Consider the following 18808-nt stretch of genomic DNA (forward strand, 5'->3'; position numbering starts at 1 on the left):
ATTATCTATCCTGATGTCTAGTCACTTTACCCTGCCTTCATGTACATATCTACCTCAAATACCTTATTATTATCTATCCTGATGCCTAGTCACTTTACCCTGCCTTCATGTACATATCTACCTCAAATACCTTATTATTATCTATCCTGATGTCTAGTCACTTTACCCTGCCTTCATGTACATATCTAAAATACCTTATTATTATCTATCCTGATACCTAGTCACTTTACCCTGCCTTCATGTACATATCTAAAATACCTTATTATTATCTATCCTGATGCCTAGTCACTTTACCCTGCCTTCATCTACATATCTAAAATACCTTATTATTATCTATCCTGATGTCTAGTCACTTTACCCTGCCTTCATCTACATATCTAAAATACCTTATTATTATGTATCCTGATGTCTAGTCACTTTACCCCTGCCTTCATGTACATATCTAAAATACCTTATTATTATCTATCCTGATGTCTAGTCACTTTACCCTGCCTTCATCTACATATCTAAAATACCTTATTATTATCTATCCTGATGTCTAGTCACTTTACCCTGCCTTCATGTACATATCTACCTCAAATACCTTATTATTATCTATCCTGATGCCTAGTCACTTTACCCTGCCTTTATGTATATATCTACCTCAAATACCTTATTATTATCTATCCTGATGTCTAGTCACTTTACCCTGCCTTCATGTACATATCTAAAATACCTTATTATTATCTATCCTGATACCTAGTCACTTTACCCTGCCTTCATCTACATATCTAAAATACCTTATTATTATCTATCCTGATGTCTAGTCACTTTACCCTGCCTTCATGTACATATCTACCTTAAATACCTTATTATTATCTATCCTGATGTCTAGTCACTTTACCCTGCCTTCATCTACATATCTAAAATACCTTATTATTATCTATCCTGATGACTAGTCACTTTACCCTGCCTTCATCTACATATCTAAAATACCTTATTATTATCTATCCTGATGCCTAGTCACTTTACCCTGCCTTTATGTACATATCTAAAATACCTTATTATTATCTATCCTGATACCTAGTCACTTTACCCTGCCTTCATGTACATATCTACCTCAAATACCTTATTATTATCTATCCTGATGTCTAGTCACTTTACCCTGCCTTCATGTACATATCTAAAATACCTTATTATTATCTATCCTGATACCTAGTCACTTTACCCTGCCTTCATCTACATATCTAAAATACCTTATTATTATCTATCCTGATGCCTAGTCACTTTACCCTGCCTTCATCTACATATCTAAAATACCTTATTATTATCTATCCTGATGCCTAGTCACTTTACCCTGCCTTCATCTACATATCTAAAATACCTTATTATTATCTATCCTGATGTCTAGTCACTTTACCCTGCCTTCATCTACATATCTAAAATACCTTATTATTATCTATCCTGATGTCTAGTCACTTTACCCTGCCTTCATGTACATATCTACCTCAAATACCTTATTATTATCTATCCTGATGCCTAGTCACTTTACCCTGCCTTTATGTATATATCTACCTCAAATACCTTATTATTATCTATCCTGATGTCTAGTCACTTTACCCTGCCTTCATGTACATATCTAAAATACCTTATTATTATCTATCCTGATACCTAGTCACTTTACCCTGCCTTCATGTACATATCTACCTCAAATACCTTATTATTATCTATCCTGATGCCTAGTCACTTTACCCTGCCTTTATGTATATATCTACCTCAAATACCTTATTATTATCTATCCTGATGTCTAGTCACTTTACCCTGCCTTCATGTACATATCTAAAATACCTTATTATTATCTATCCTGATGTCTAGTCACTTTACCCTGCCTTCATGTACATATCTACCTTAAATACCTTATTATTATCTATCCTGATGTCTAGTCACTTTACCCTGCCTTCATGTACATATCTAAAATACCTTATTATTATCTATCCTGATGTCTAGTCACTTTACCCTGCCTTCATCTACATATCTAAAATACCTTATTATTATCTATCCTGATGTCTAGTCACTTTACCCTGCCTTCATGTACATATCTACCTCAAATACCTTATTATTATCTATCCTGATGCCTAGTCACTTTACCCTGCCTTTATGTATATATCTACCTCAAATACCTTATTATTATCTATCCTGATGCCTAGTCACTTTACCCTGCCTTTATGTATATATCTACCTCAAATACCTTATTATTATCTATCCTGATGCCTAGTCACTTTACCCTGCCTTCATGTACATACCTACCTCAAATACCTTATTATTATCTATCCTGATGTCTAGTCACTTTACCCTGCCTTCATGTACATATCTAAAATACCTTATTATTTTCTATCCTGATACCTAGTCACTTTACCCTGCCTTCATCTACATATCTAAAATACCTTATTATTATCTATCCTGATGTCTAGTCACTTTACCCTGCCTTCATCTACATATCTAAAATACCTTATTATTATCTATCCTGATACCTAGTCACTTTACCCTGCCTTCATCTACATATCTAAAATACCTTATTATTATCTATCCTGATGTCTAGTCACTTTACCCTGCCTTCATCTACATATCTAAAATACCTTATTATTATCTATCCTGATGCCTAGTCACTTTACCCTGCCTTCATGTACATATCTAAAATACCTTATTATTATCTATCCTGATACCTAGTCACTTTACCCTGCCTTCATCTACATATCTAAAATACCTTATTATTATCTATCCTGATGTCTAGTCACTTTACCCTGCCTTCATCTACATATCTAAAATACCTTATTATTATCTATCCTGATGTCTAGTCACTTTACCCTGCCTTTATGTACATATCTACCTCAAATACCTTATTATTATCTATCCTGATGCCTAGTCACTTTACCCTGCCTTCATGTACATATCTAAAATACCTTATTATTATCTATCCTGATGTCTAGTCACTTTACCCTGCCTTCATGTACATATCTAAAATACCTTATTATTATCTATCCTGATGTCTAGTCACTTTACCCTGCCTTCATGTACATATCTAAAATACCTTATTATTATCTATCCTGATGCCTAGTCACTTTACCCTGCCTTCATCTACATATCTAAAATACCTTATTATTATCTATCCTGATGCCTAGTCACTTTACCCTGCCTTCATCTACATATCTAAAATACCTTATTATTATCTATCCTGATACCTAGTCACTTTACCCTGCCTTTATGTACATATCTACCTCAAATACCTTATTATTATCTATCCTGATGCCTAGTCACTTTACCCTGCCTTCATCTACATATCTACCTCAAATACCTTATTATTATCTATCCTGATGCCTAGTCACTTTACCCTGCCTTCATCTACATATCTAAAATACCTTATTATTATCTATCCTGATGCCTAGTCAATTTACCCTGCCTTCATCTACATATCTACCTCAAATACCTTATTATTATCTATCCTGATGTCTAGTCACTTTACCCTGCCTTCATCTACATATCTAAAATACCTTATTATTATCTATCCTGATGTCTAGTCACTTTACCCTGCCTTCATGTACATATCTAAAATACCTTATTATTATCTATCCTGATACCTAGTCACTTTACCCTGCCTTCATCTACATATCTAAAATACCTTATTATTATCTATCCTGATGCCTAGTCACTTTACCCTGCCTTCATCTACATATCTAAAATACCTTATTATTATCTATCCTGATGCCTAGTCACTTTACCCTGCCTTCATCTACATATCTAAAATACCTTATTATTATCTATCCTGATGTCTAGTCACTTTACCCTGCCTTCATCTACATATCTAAAATACCTTATTATTATCTATCCTGATGTCTAGTCACTTTACCCTGCCTTCATGTACATATCTACCTCAAATACCTTATTATTATCTATCCTGATGCCTAGTCACTTTACCCTGCCTTTATGTATATATCTACCTCAAATACCTTATTATTATCTATCCTGATGTCTAGTCACTTTACCCTGCCTTCATGTACATATCTAAAATACCTTATTATTATCTATCCTGATACCTAGTCACTTTACCCTGCCTTCATGTACATATCTAAAATACCTTATTATTATCTATCCTGATGCCTAGTCACTTTACCCTGCCTTCATCTACATATCTAAAATACCTTATTATTATCTATCCTGATGTCTAGTCACTTTACCCTGCCTTCATCTACATATCTAAAATACCTTATTATTATCTATCCTGATACCTAGTCACTTTACCCTGCCTTCATCTACATATCTAAAATACCTTATTATTATCTATCCTGATGTCTAGTCACTTTACCCTGCCTTCATCTACATATCTAAAATACCTTATTATTATCTATCCTGATGCCTAGTCACTTTACCCTGCCTTCATGTACATATCTAAAATACCTTATTATTATCTATCCTGATGTCTAGTCACTTTACCCTGCCTTCATCTACATATCTAAAATACCTTATTATTATCTATCCTGATGTCTAGTCACTTTACCCTGCCTTCATGTACATATCTAAAATACCTTATTATTATCTATCCTGATGTCTAGTCACTTTACCCTGCCTTCATGTACATATCTAAAATACCTTATTATTATCTATCCTGATACCTAGTCACTTTACCCTGCCTTCATCTACATATCTAAAATACCTTATTATTATCTATCCTGATGACTAGTCACTTTACCCTGCCTTCATGTACATATCTAAAATACCTTATTATTATCTATCCTGATACCTAGTCACTTTACCCTGCCTTCATCTACATATCTAAAATACCTTATTATTATCTATCCTGATGTCTAGTCACTTTACCCTGCCTTCATGTACATATCTAAAATACCTTATTATTATCTATCCTGATGTCTAGTCACTTTACCCTGCCTTTATGTACATATCTACCTCAAATACCTTATTATTATCTATCCTGATGTCTAGTCACTTTACCCTGCCTTCATCTACATATCTAAAATACCTTATTATTATCTATCCTGATGCCTAGTCACTTTACCCTGCCTTCATCTACATATCTAAAATACCTTATTATTATCTATCCTGATGCCTAGTCACTTTACCCTGCCTTCATGTACATATCTAAAATACCTTATTATTATCTATCCTGATACCTAGTCACTTTACCCTGCCTTCATGTACATATCTAAAATACCTTATTATTATCTATCCTGATGTCTAGTCACTTTACCCTGCCTTCATGTACATATCTAAAATACCTTATTATTATCTATCCTGATGTCTAGTCACTTTACCCTGCCTTCATGTACATATCTAAAATACCTTATTATTATCTATCCTGATGTCTAGTCACTTTACCCTGCCTTCATGTACATATCTAAAATACCTTATTATTATCTATCCTGATGTCTAGTCACTTTACCCTGCCTTCATGTACATATCTAAAATACCTTATTATTATCTATCCTGATGCCTAGTCACTTTACCCTGCCTTCATCTACATATCTAAAATACCTTATTATTATCTATCCTGATGCCTAGTCACTTTACCCTGCCTTCATCTACATATCTAAAATACCTTATTATTATCTATCCTGATACCTAGTCACTTTACCCTGCCTTCATCTACATATCTACCTCAAATACCTTATTATTATCTATCCTGATGTCTAGTCACTTTACCCTGCCTTCATGTACATATCTAAAATACCTTATTATTATCTATCCTGATGTCTAGTCACTTTACCCTGCCTTCATCTACATATCTAAAATACCTTATTATTATCTATCCTGATGCCTAGTCACTTTACCCTGCCTTCATCTACATATCTACCTCAAATACCTTATTATTATCTATCCTGAAGTCTAGTCACTTTACCCTGCCTTCATGTACATATCTACCTCAAATACCTTATTATTATCTATCCTGATGTCTAGTCACTTTACCCTGCCTTCATCTACATATCTAAAATACCTTATTATTATCTATCCTGATACCTAGTCACTTTACCCTGCCTTCATGTACATATCTACCTCAAATACCTTATTATCTATCCTGATGTCTAGTCACTTTAACCTGCCTTCATGTACATATCTACCTCAAATACCTTATTATTATCTATCCTGATGCCTAGTCACTTTACCCTGCCTTCATGTATACATCTACCTCAAATACCTTATTATTATCTATCCTGATGTCTAGTCACTTTACCCTGCCTTCATGTACATATCTACCTCAAATACCTTATTATTATCTATCCTGATGCCTAGTCACTTTACCCTGCCTTCATCTACATATCTACCTCAAATACCTTATTATTATCTATCCTGATGTCTAGTCACTTTACCCTGCCTTCATCTACATATCTAAAATACCTTATTATTATCTATCCTGATGCCTAGTCACTTTACCCTGCCTTCATGTACATATCTAAAATACCTTATTATTATCTATCCTGATACCTAGTCACTTTACCCTGCCTTCATGTACATATCTACCTCAAATACCTTATTATTATCTATCCTGATGCCAAGTCACTTTACCCTGCCTTTATGTATATATCTACCTCAAATACCTTATTATTATCTATCCTGATGCCTTGTCACTTTACCCTGCCTTCATGTACATATCTACCTCAAATACCTCATTATTATTATCTATCCTGATGCCTAGTCACTTTACCCTGCCTTCATGTACATATCTACCTCAAATACCTTATTATTATCTATCCTGATGCCTAGTCACTTTACCCTGCCTTCATGTACATATCTACCTCAAATACCTTATTATTATCTATCCTGATATCTAGTCACTTTACCCTGCCTTCATGTTCATACCTACCTCAAATACCTTATTATCATCTATCCTGATGTCTAGTCACTTTACCCTGCCTTCATGTACATATCTAAAATACCTTATTATTATCTATCCTGATACCTAGTCACTTTACCCTGCCTTTATGTATATATCTACCTCAAATACCTTATTATTATCTATCCTGATGCCTAGTCACTTTACCCTGCCTTCATGTACATATCTACCTCAAATACCTTATTATTATCTATCCTGATGCCTAGTCACTTTACCCTGCCTTCATGTACATATCTACCTCAAATACCTTATTATTATCTATCCTGATGTCTAGTCACTTTACCCTGCCTTCATGTACATATCTACCTCAAATACCTTATTATTATCTATCCTGATGTCTAGTCACTTTACCCTGCCTTCATGTACATATCTACCTCAAATACCTTATTATTATCTATCCTGATGCCTAGTCACTTTACCCTGCCTTCATGTACATATCTACCTCAAATACCTTATTATTATCTATCCTGATGTCTAGTCACTTTACCCTGCCTTCATGTATATATCTACCTCAAATACCTTATTATTATCTATCCTGATGTCTAGTCACTTTACACTGCCTTCATGTACATATCTACCTCAAATACCTTATTATTATCTATCCTGATGCCTAGTCACTTTACCCTGCCTTCATGTACATATCTACCTCAAATACCTTATTATTATCTATCCTGATGCCTAGTCACTTTACCCTGCCTTTATGTACATATCTAAAATACCTTATTATTATCTATCCTGATACCTAGTCACTTTACCCTGCCTTCATGTACATATCTAAAATACCTTATTATTATCTATCCTGATGTCTAGTCACTTCACCCTGCCTTCATCTACATATCTAAAATACCTTATTATTATCTATCCTGATGTCTAGTCACTTTACCCTGCCTTCATGTACATATCTACCTCAAATACCTTATTATTATCTATCCTGATGCCTAGTCACTTTACCCTGCCTTCATGTATACATCTACCTCAAATACCTTATTATTATCTATCCTGATGCCTAGTCACTTTACCCTGCCTTTATGTACATATCTACCTCAAAAACCTCATACCCCTGCACATTGATCTGGTACTGGTACTCCCTGTATATAGCTCCACATTGATCTGGTACTGGTACTCCCTGTATATAGCGCCACATTGATCTGGTACTGGTACTCCCTGTATATAGCTCCACATTGATCTGGTACTGGTACTCCCTGTATATAGCTCCACATTGATCTGGTACTGGTATTCCCTGTATATAGCTCCACATTGATCTGGTACTGGTACTTCCTGTATATAGCTCCACATTGATCTGGTACTGGTACTCCCTGTATATAGCTCCACATTGATCTGGTACTCCCTGTATATAGCTCCACATTGATCTGGTACTGGTACTCCCTGTATATAGCTCCACATTGATCTGGTACTGGTACTCCTGTATATAGCTCCACATTGATCTGGTACTGGTACTCCTGTATATAGCTCCACATTGATCTGGTACTGGTACTCCCTGTATATAGCTCCACATTGTTCTGGTTCTGGTACTCCCTGTATATAGCTCCACATTGATCTGGTACTGGTACTCCCTGTATATAGCTCCACATTGATCTGGTACTGGTACTCCCTGTATATAGCTCCACATTGATCTGGTTCTGGTACTCCCTGTATATAGCTCCACATTGATCTGGTTCTGGTACTTCCTGTATATAGCTCCACATTGATCTGGTACTGGTACTCCCTGTATATAGCTCCACATTGATCTGGTTCTGGTACTCCCTGTATGTAGCTCCACATTGATCTGGTACTGGTACTCCCTGTATGTAGCTCCACATTGATCTGGTACTGGTACTCCCTGTATATAGCTCCACATTGATCTGGTACTGGTACTCCCTGTATGTAGCTCCACATTGATCTGGTACTGGTACTCCCTGTATATAGCTCCACATTGATCTGGTACTGGTACTCCCTGTATATAGCTCCACATTGATCTGGTACTGGTACTCCCTGTATATAGCTCCACATTGATCTGGTACTGGTACTCTCTGTATATAGCTGCACATTGATCTGGTACTGGTACTCCCTGTATATAGCTCCACATTGATCTGGTACTGGTACTCCCTGTATATAGCTCCACATTGATCTGGTACTGGTACTCCCTGTATATAGCTCCACATTGATCTGGTACTGGTACTCCTGTATATAGCTCCACATTGATCTGGTACTGGTACTCCCTGTATATAGCTCCACATTGATCTGGTACTGGTACTCCCTGTATATAGCTCCACATTGATCTGGTACTGGTACTCCTGAATATAGCTCCACATTGATCTGGTACTGGTAGTCCTGTATATAGCTCCACATTGATCTGGTTCTGGTACTCCCTGTATATAGCTCCACATTGATCTGGTACTGGTACTCCTGTATATAGCTCCACATTGATCTGGTACTGGTACTCCTGTATATAGCTCCACATTGATCTGGTACTGGTACTCCCTGTATATAGCTCCACATTGATCTGGTACTGGCTGTCTGTATATAGCTCCACATTGATCTGGTACTGGTACTTCCTGTATATAGCTCCACATTGATCTGGTACTGGTACTCCCTGTATATAGCTCCACATTGATCTGGTACTCGTACTCCCTGTATATAGCTCCACATTGATCTGGTACTGGTACTTCCTGTATATAGCTCCACATTGATCTGGTACTGGTACTCCTGTATATAGATCCACATTGATCTGGTACTGGTACTCCTGTATATAGCTCCACATTGATCTGGTACTGGTACTTCCTGTATATAGCTCCACATTGATCTGGTACTGGTACTCCCTGTATATAGCTCCACATTGATCTGGTACTCGTACTCCCTGTATATATCTCCACATTGATCTGGTACTGGTACTCCCTGTATATAGCTCCACATTGATCTGGTACTGGTACTCCCTGTATATAGCTCCACATTGATCTGGTACTGGTACTCCCTGTATATAGCTCCACATTGATCTGGTACTGGTACTTCCTGTATATAGCTCCACATTGATCTGGTACTGGTACTCCTGTATATAGCTCCACATTGATCTGGTACTCCCTGTATATAGCTCCACATTGATCTGGTACTGGTACTCCCTGTATATAGCTCCACATTGACCTGGTACTGGTACTCCCTGTATATAGCTCCACATTGATCTGGTACTGGTACTTCCTGTATATAGCTCCACATTGATCTGGTACTGGTACTCCCTGTATATAGCTCCACATTGATCTGGTACTGGTACTCCCTGTATATAGCTCCACATTGATCTGGTACTGGTACTCCTGTATATAGCTCCACATTGATCTGGTACTGGTACTCCTGTATATAGCTCCACATTGATCTGGTACTGGTACTCCCTGTATATAGCTCCACATTGATCTGGTACTGGTACTCCTGTATATAGCTCCACATTGATCTGGTACTGGTACTCCCTGTATATAGCTCCACATTGATCTGGTACTGGTACTCCCTGTATATAGCTCCACATTGATCTGGTACTGGCTGTCTGTATATAGCTCCACATTGATCTGGTACTGGTACTCCCTGTATATAGCTCCACATTGATCTGGTACTGGTACTCCTGTATATAGCTCCACATTGATCTGGTACTGGTACTCCCTGTATATAGCTCCACATTGATCTGGTACTGGTACTCCTGTATATAGCTCCACATTGATCTGGTACTCCCTGTATATAGCTCCACATTGATCTGGTACTGGTACTCCCTGTATATAGCTCCACATTGACCTGGTACTGGTACTCCCTGTATATAGCTCCACATTGATCTGGTACTGGTACTTCCTGTATATAGCTCCACATTGATCTGGTACTGGTACTCCTGTATATAGCTCCACATTGATCTGGTACTGGTACTTCCTGTATATAGCTCCACATTGATCTGGTTCTGGTACTCCTGTATATAGCTCCACATTGATCTGGTACTCCCTGTATATAGCTCCACATTGATCTGGTACTGGTACTCCTGTATATAGCTCCACATTGATCTGGTACTCCCTGTATATAGCTCCACATTGATCTGGTACTGGTACTCCTGTATATAGCTCCACATTGATCTGGTACTGGTACTCCTGTATATAGCTCCACATTGATCTGGTACTGGTACTCCCTGTATATAGCTCCACATTGATCTGGTACTGGTACTCCCTGTATATAGCTCCACATTGATCTGGTACTGGTACTCCTGTATATAGCTCCACATTGATCTGGTAGTCCTGTATATAGCTCCACATTGATCTGGTACTGGTACTCCCTGTATATAGCTCCACATTGATCTGGTACTGGCTGTCTGTATATAGCTCCACATTGATCTGGTACTGGTACTCCCTGTTTATAGCTCCACATTGATCTGGTACTGGTACTTCCTGTATATAGCTCCACATTGATCTGGTACTGGTACTCCTGTATATAGCTCCACATTGATCTGGTACTGGTACTCTCTGTATATAGCTCCACATTGATCTGGTACTGGTACTCCCTGTATATAGCTCCACATTGATCTGGTACTGGTACTCCCTGTATATAGCTCCACATTGATCTGGTACTGGTACTCCTGTATATAGCTCCACATTGATCTGGTACTGGTACTCTCTGTATATAGCTCCACATTGATCTGGTACTGGTACTCTCTGTATATAGCTCCACATTGATCTGGTACTGGTACTCTCTGTATATAGCTCCACATTGATCTGGTACTGGTACTCCTGTATATAGCTCCACATTGATCTGGTACTCCCTGTATATAGCTCCACATTGATCTGGTACTGGTACTCCTGTATATAGCTCCACATTGATCTGGTACTCCCTGTATATAGCTCCACATTGATCTGGTACTGGTACTCCCTGTATATAGCTCCACATTGATCTGGTACTGGTACTCCTGTATATAGCTCCACATTGATCTGGTAGTCCTGTATATAGCTCCACATTGATCTGGTACTGGTACTCCCTGTATATAGCTCCACATTGATCTGGTACTGGCTGTCTGTATATAGCTCCACATTGATCTGGTACTCGTACTCCTGTATATAGCTCCACATTGATCTGGTACTCGTACTCCCTGTATATAGCTCCACATTGATCTGGTACTGGTACTCCTGTATATAGCTCCACATTGATCTGGTACTGGTACTCTCTGTATATAGCTCCACATTGATCTGGTACTGGTACTCCTGTATATAGCTCCACATTGATCTGGTACTGGTACTCTCTGTATATAGCTCCACATTGATCTGGTACTCCCTGTATATAGCTCCACATTGATCTGGTACTGGTACTCCTGTATATAGCTCCACATTGATCTGGTACTGGTACTCTCTGTATATAGCTCCACATTGATCTGGTACTGGTACTCCTGTATATAGCTCCACATTGATCTGGTACTGGTACTCCCTGTATATAGCTCCACATTGATCTGGTACTGGTACTCCTGTATATAGCTCCACATTGATCTGGTACTCCCTGTATATAGCTCCACATTGATCTGGTACTGGTACTCCCTGTATATAGCTCCACATTGACCTGGTACTGGTACTCCCTGTATATAGCTCCACATTGATCTGGTACTGGTACTCCCTGTATATAGCTCCACATTGATCTGGTACTGGTACTCCTGTATATAGATCCACATTGATCTGGTACTGGTACTCCTGTATATAGCTCCACATTGATCTGGTACTGGTACTCCTGTATATAGCTCCACATTGATCTGGTACTGGTACTCCCTGTATATAGCTCCACATTGATCTGGTACTGGTACTCCCTGTATATAGCTCCACATTGATCTGGTACTGGTACTTCCTGTATATAGCTCCACATTGATCTGGTACTGGTACTCCCTGTATATAGCTCCACATTGATCTGGTACTGGTACTCCTGTATATAGCTCCACATTGATCTGGTACTGGTACTCCTGTATATAGCTCCACATTGATCTGGTTCTGGTACTCCCTGTATATAGCTCCACATTGATCTGGTACTGGTACTCCTGTATATAGCTCCACATTGATCTGGTACTGGTACTCCTGTATATAGCTCCACATTGATCTGGTACTGGTACTCCCTGTATATAGCTCCACATTGATCTGGTACTGGTACTCCCTGTATATAGCTCCACATTGATCTGGTACTGGTACTCCCTGTATACAGCTCCACAGTGATCTGGTACTGGTACTCCCTGTATATAGCTCCACATTGATCTGGTACTGGTACTCCCTGTATATAGCTCCACATTGATCTGGTACTGGTACTCCTGTATATAGCTCCACATTGATCTGGTACTCCCTGTATATAGCTCCACATTGATCTGGTACTGGTACTCCCTGTATATAGCTCCACATTGACCTGGTACTGGTACTCCCTGTATATAGCTCCACATTGATCTGGTACTGGTACTCCCTGTATATAGCTCCACATTGATCTGGTACTGGTATTCCCTGTATATAGCTCCACATTGATCTGGTACTGGTACTCCCTGTATATAGCTCCACATTGATCTGGTACTGGTACTCCCTGTATATAGCTCCACATTGATCTGGTACTGGTACTCCCTGTATATAGCTCCACATTGATCTGGTACTCCCTGTATATAGCTCCACACTGATCTGGTACTGGTACTCCCTGTATATAGCTCCACATTGATCTGGTACTCCCTGTATATAGCTCCACATTGATCTGGTACTGGTACTCTCTCTATAAAGCTCCATTATAGTGTATTTTATTGTGTTAGTTATTTTATTATAATTGTTTAACTCTGCATCGTATTCGGCGCATGTGACAAGTAACATTTGATCGGATTTTTGATTTTACCCAAACACTTGCTTCCAATCTGCTACGATGTCAAGTCTGATCAGATGGTCTAATATGATGCAATAAGAAATGGGATGGTCCCTCAAATCACTATACACTAATACCGAGACAAAAATATATGCAGTCTGAAACTCTGCCAAACACACCACTCTCAGACCTGAGCTTATAGGAAATGCACTGAGCTGTGTGGCAGAGTTTTACGGAGGTGAATGTTGTGGACGTAAGATATGGGTGTTAGCGGTGGGAAATGTGTGCGTATGAGTGTAGCTGTTAAAATTCTTTAAGAACCGTTCTCTAAGACCCCAAAGACCCTCAAATCTGCAAGCCCCCCTTGTGCATGCACACCCACACACCCACACACCCACCAGGATGAGCCGGTCTCACCAGTGTGAAGCAGGGAGACGGCTTCTTTTTAGCAGGGCTGCATGTTATCCTCTTATCCCCACTGTTCTGGAATAGAGCGCGACCAGCTGGAGGACTGTAAGGAGCCTGATAATGTGATCTATTTTCTGCCCACCGTCTTAATCTTGTTACTCAAATGGTTGTGAAGAGAGTCATGAATTTAAATTTTGCCCCCCACGCATTAACCCCTCTGTGTCCATATCCCTCTTTTCCTCTCTCTCCCTCTCTCCCAGCTGCCTATAAGCGAACAACCCCACCCCACCCACACGTCTCCTTCTCTTCTCTCTCTATCCACCCCATCCCTCGCTCTCCGTTACCCAATCCCACGAGAGACCCCAGATGTCCGGTTCATCCTCCTCTCTCCCAGGAGCGCCTTCTCCTCCCCATTTCTCTCTCTGTCTCTCTCGCTCTCTCTCTCTCTCTCTCTCTCTCTCTCTCTGTCTCTGCAAAAAGCTAAGGGAGGAATGAGGGAGGGATAGGACGGAGGGAGAAAAAAGCAGGGCGAAAGTGGCAATGAAATAAATGACTTGCATCTTGGCAGCGGCGCGATTAAAACGTAAGTCCCGATTTATCCAGCCACCCATGAAGCTGATTAGCAGTCTGTGATCAGGAGGAACAGCTTTGCTTGTTAAACTTTTCACCTCTGCGAGCTCGCCAGGGTTTTTCCTCCACCCCAACCCCCAACCCCACCATCCCCCTCCCAGGCCAGATTTGAATGTGAATGCGGCCGTCCGTCCTTTGCAGTCGGGCTTAGTGTTGGGAGGCTGGCCTTCCCTGCATACAGGCGGGTCACGGGTTCAACCACCGGCCGGTTACGTGGAGGGGTGTGCAGAGAGATAACACACATCAAGGACACGGGGGGGGGGGTGGTCTTATCTGTCCTCTCAAAAGCCAGGAGAGGGAGACTGAGACTGAGAGGGAGACGGAGAGGGAGACGGAGAGGGAGACGGAGACGGAGAGGGAGACTGAGAGGGAGAGGGAGACTGAGAGGGAGACTGAGAGGGAGAGGGAGACGGAGAGGGAGACGGAGAGGGAGACGGAGACGGAGAGGGAGACGGAGAGGGAGACTGAGAGGGAGAGGGAGACTGAGAGGGAGACTGAGAGGGAGACTGAGAGGGAGACTGAGAGGGAGACTGAGAGGGAGAGAGGGGATATGTCTACTGAAAGTAGCTGGTTGTTTTAGGAGGAGGGAGGGAGCCAGGCAGGGAGGGAGAGAGGGGATATGTCTACTGAAAGTAGCTGGATGTTTTAGGAGGAGGGAGGGAGCCAGGGAGAGAGGGGATATGTCTACTGAAAGTAGCTGGTTGTTTTAGGAGGAGGGAGGGAGCCAGGCAGGGAGGGAGAGAGGGGATATGTCTACTGAAAGTAGCTGGATGTTTTAGGAGGAGGGAGGGAGCCAGGCAGGGAGGGAGAGAGGGGATATGTCTACTGAAAGTAGCTGGTTGTTTTAGGAGGAGGGAGGGAGCCAGGCAGGGAGGGAGAGAGGGGATATGTCTACTGAAAGTAGCTGGATGTTTTAGGAGGAGGGAGGGAGCCAGGCAGGGAGGGAGAGAGGGGATATGTCTACTGAAAGTAGCTGGATGTTTTAGGAGGAGGGAGGGAGCCAGGCAGGGAGGGAGAGAGGGGATATGTCTACTGAAAGTAGCTGGATGTTTTAGGAGGAGGGAGGGAGCCAGGCAGGGAGGGAGAGAGGGGATATGTCTACTGAAAGTAGCTGGATGTTTTAGGAGGAGGGAGGGAGCCAGGCAGGGAGGGAGAGAGGGGATATGTCTACTGAAAGTAGCTGGTTGTTTTAGGAGGAGGGAGGGAGCCAGGCAGGGAGGGAGAGAGGGGATATGTCTACTGAAAGTAGCTGGATGTTTTAGGAGGAGGGAGGGAGCCAGGCAGGGAGGGAGTGTTGGTTGGTACCACTGGGTCCCAGGTGAGAGGAAGGCTGGGAGATCTGGAGGAGGAGTACTGTCACTGTCAGCGATGCATCTGTGTCTGTGATATACAGTGTTGGGCCTTGGCGCTATCACGAACACCACTACTTCCTTTAATGAGACATGTATTATATAGAAGTAGTAAAAGTAACAAAGATGTCATAAATTAGTCAATATCAGAGGCCACTTCTTTTTTTCATTTTCTCTTATTCTCTGAATCTGTCGACTGGGGTTTCTGTTTGTGAGGGAGTTGATTTATATAAACGGATTTCACATTTTGTACAAAACTCACTTTCCTAAGTCCTGGCGTGGTGCAGACACCAATCAGCGATCTGATTGGCTGGGAAAGAGCCCGGCTCCTAGACCCTCAGCGCCAAGTCAGCCGAGGTGGGCACTGGTCACCACCGGGACTTAGCCCATAGAGAGACTGTAGCTTATTGTGTAGCTCATTGTGGGCATGGAGAGGCAGTATGCTAGGGGGCATACTGTACATGTTGCACTCAGTCCCTTTGTAACTGAGAGAAGTGTGAGATAAGTACCTGGGAGAGAGTCACTGTAGACTGGTCCACTGTTTAAGAGAAGTCAGCTGGTAGTATCTGGGCCAGTTAATATCATCTGAAGCAGCAAACGTCTTCCACCCTCTCTGACCTCATCCTAACCTGAAACTACTGTGGTGTATTCACTAGGAACCAAACGGAACAAAACGGGCAGGGACGAGACCTACCAGAATTCTTTCCAATAGAAACTCTAGTTTTCCTTGCCAAACGCAACTGTTTGCGACAGTTTGGACTAATGATTACACCACTTTCCTGTGTGTGTTTCAGATGCAGATTGAAGGGAAGGAGGCATATGATGACAACATCCACTATCCTCTCCTCATCACCCTGACCCAAGGAGCCAGCCCCACCCATCTCCTCTGAGACCCGGCTCACCATCCTCCCCTCGCTGCCCAGCCTCTTGCCAATCAGACTCCCAGGGTTAGGGTTAGCCCGTCTAGCTTCCTGGCAGTCCTGCACACCAGTACTTATGCCACTGTGTCCCTGGCTCACATAGGGGTCGCGGTTGATGAGATACAAGCTTGGGGATGAATTGTTTGATTTGTTTCCAGTATATATTTCTTGTATTAACTCCACTCACACTGTGGTGAGTTCAGTATTACTATTACATAACATTACAGAATAGTTTTTTCTTGACTTTTGGAAGTTTTGTGGCAACGCTTTGAAGAGTGTGTGTGTGTTGTGATGACGACATGTTGTGTGTGGCTGAATCGGTCTCTGATCACCTGCGACCTTGTTACTGTGCAATACAACAATGTGCGATGTGCAAAACCAAATGGTGGAGATTTCAGGTTTCCCTCGCAGCCTCAATGAACTGTCAACACTGAGAGGGCTGAAACATACATATAGAATCACTAGATAATGTTCTGATGCGCTAACCAAGTAGTATGCCAACAACGTTTATGTATATGGGCATACTGGACAGTATCTTTCACTAAAAGTATATGATGAACTTTTCATTTATTAATCAACAGGGTTCAGGTCACTTCGATCCATGCCCAATACCCATCCGAACAAGTGTTTCTGAACGCACATCAAACTGAAAATGTTCTTCTGATTTGTCATCTATGCTCTGCAGAAGTGTCTTAAACCAAAGGTTCAATGGCAGGGTTCCACAGAGTTGAATGGCGATATGTGGTTCACTGTGAAAAGTGCTTCTCAGCCGATACCTCTCTGGGGTTGAGTTTCCCAAAAGCTTCGTAGGACCCAGATCTTTAGTCCACTGCCTCCAATGGATTTTCGGAGATCTTAATGCTGCTCAGCTTTGAAGAAACTCACACCTGGTCACTTGCTCAATGCGCTCAGCTCTATAAGCCAAGACCTTCTACACTGTCTCCAGCTGAAACTGTGTTACTGTGAGATTAACATGAACAACACGATTCCACAAACTCACTGCTATATTTGACGTTTGTCCATAAAACGCAAACATCAAGTATTATTTATACCCACCACTCAGCGTTATGGTCTTCAGCTGGCTCTGGTCTAAAGTTTGCTCTTACGCTGTGCTCTTTACATCCACCACCATTCGTACTCTAACCACAATTGTATTAGACATGGATTGATTGATTGTTTTATTAGAGTCTCAGGTGGTTTTAATACTGTCCATTAAAAACATCTTGCTATACATTACAGTTCTCTGTGGCTACTTTTATAACTAATGTTCGGTTCTGTTTTAATAATAATACCCTCCGAAAATAACATTATGTCATAGTTGTTGTGATATAAAAGATTTAACCATTTTTGGACCCCAGGAAGAGTTCATGGGGATCCTAATAAATACAAAATATGGTTAGAACATGTCAAAGTTGTATTATTTTATAAAATGTGGTTTGATTTCAACACATTTCACCTTGATCTCCTATTATGGGCCTGTATAATTCCCTCCTTTCAGATGCTTGGATCAGTTGAAATGATACTCAACTCGTACAATAACATTCTCTGCAGATCGTCGTCATCCTTCTTGGTTTTCTCAGACATTGGTCCCTGCTCTCTAAGCCGCTCCCAGACAGAGTGCTGTTTTCAGTGCAGGCCACAGCCCTTCTCCAGACTACTCCTCCACAAAAATAATAGAGAGAGGGGAGGGAGAGAGGGAGGGCAGTATAGAACAGCTAATCCTGAGGGCTGTGCTGGTCAGGCCGGTGCTGGGCGGCAGGGGTAGGGGGAATACAGGGGAGGGGCAAGCGAGCCCCCCTCGATCT

General features: G+C 41.0%; 1 protein-coding gene across 1 annotated transcript in view; it reads left to right on the forward strand.

Annotated features, from left to right (window-relative positions):
- The window catches only part of camkmt (calmodulin-lysine N-methyltransferase), a 262674-nt gene extending 244435 nt beyond the window's left edge, over positions 1–18239 (forward strand). Inside the window, exon 11 of the mRNA XM_014179982.2 lies at positions 16878–18239. Coding sequence (XP_014035457.1) covers positions 16878–16973 — 96 coding nt within the window. The 3' untranslated portion in view covers positions 16974–18239. The remainder of the gene's footprint in view (positions 1–16877) is intronic.
- Positions 18240–18808: the final 569 nt, after the last annotated feature.

This window comes from Salmo salar, chromosome ssa28 (genome assembly GCF_905237065.1).
Source record: "Salmo salar chromosome ssa28, Ssal_v3.1, whole genome shotgun sequence".
NCBI classification, from domain to species: domain Eukaryota; kingdom Metazoa; phylum Chordata; class Actinopteri; order Salmoniformes; family Salmonidae; genus Salmo; species Salmo salar.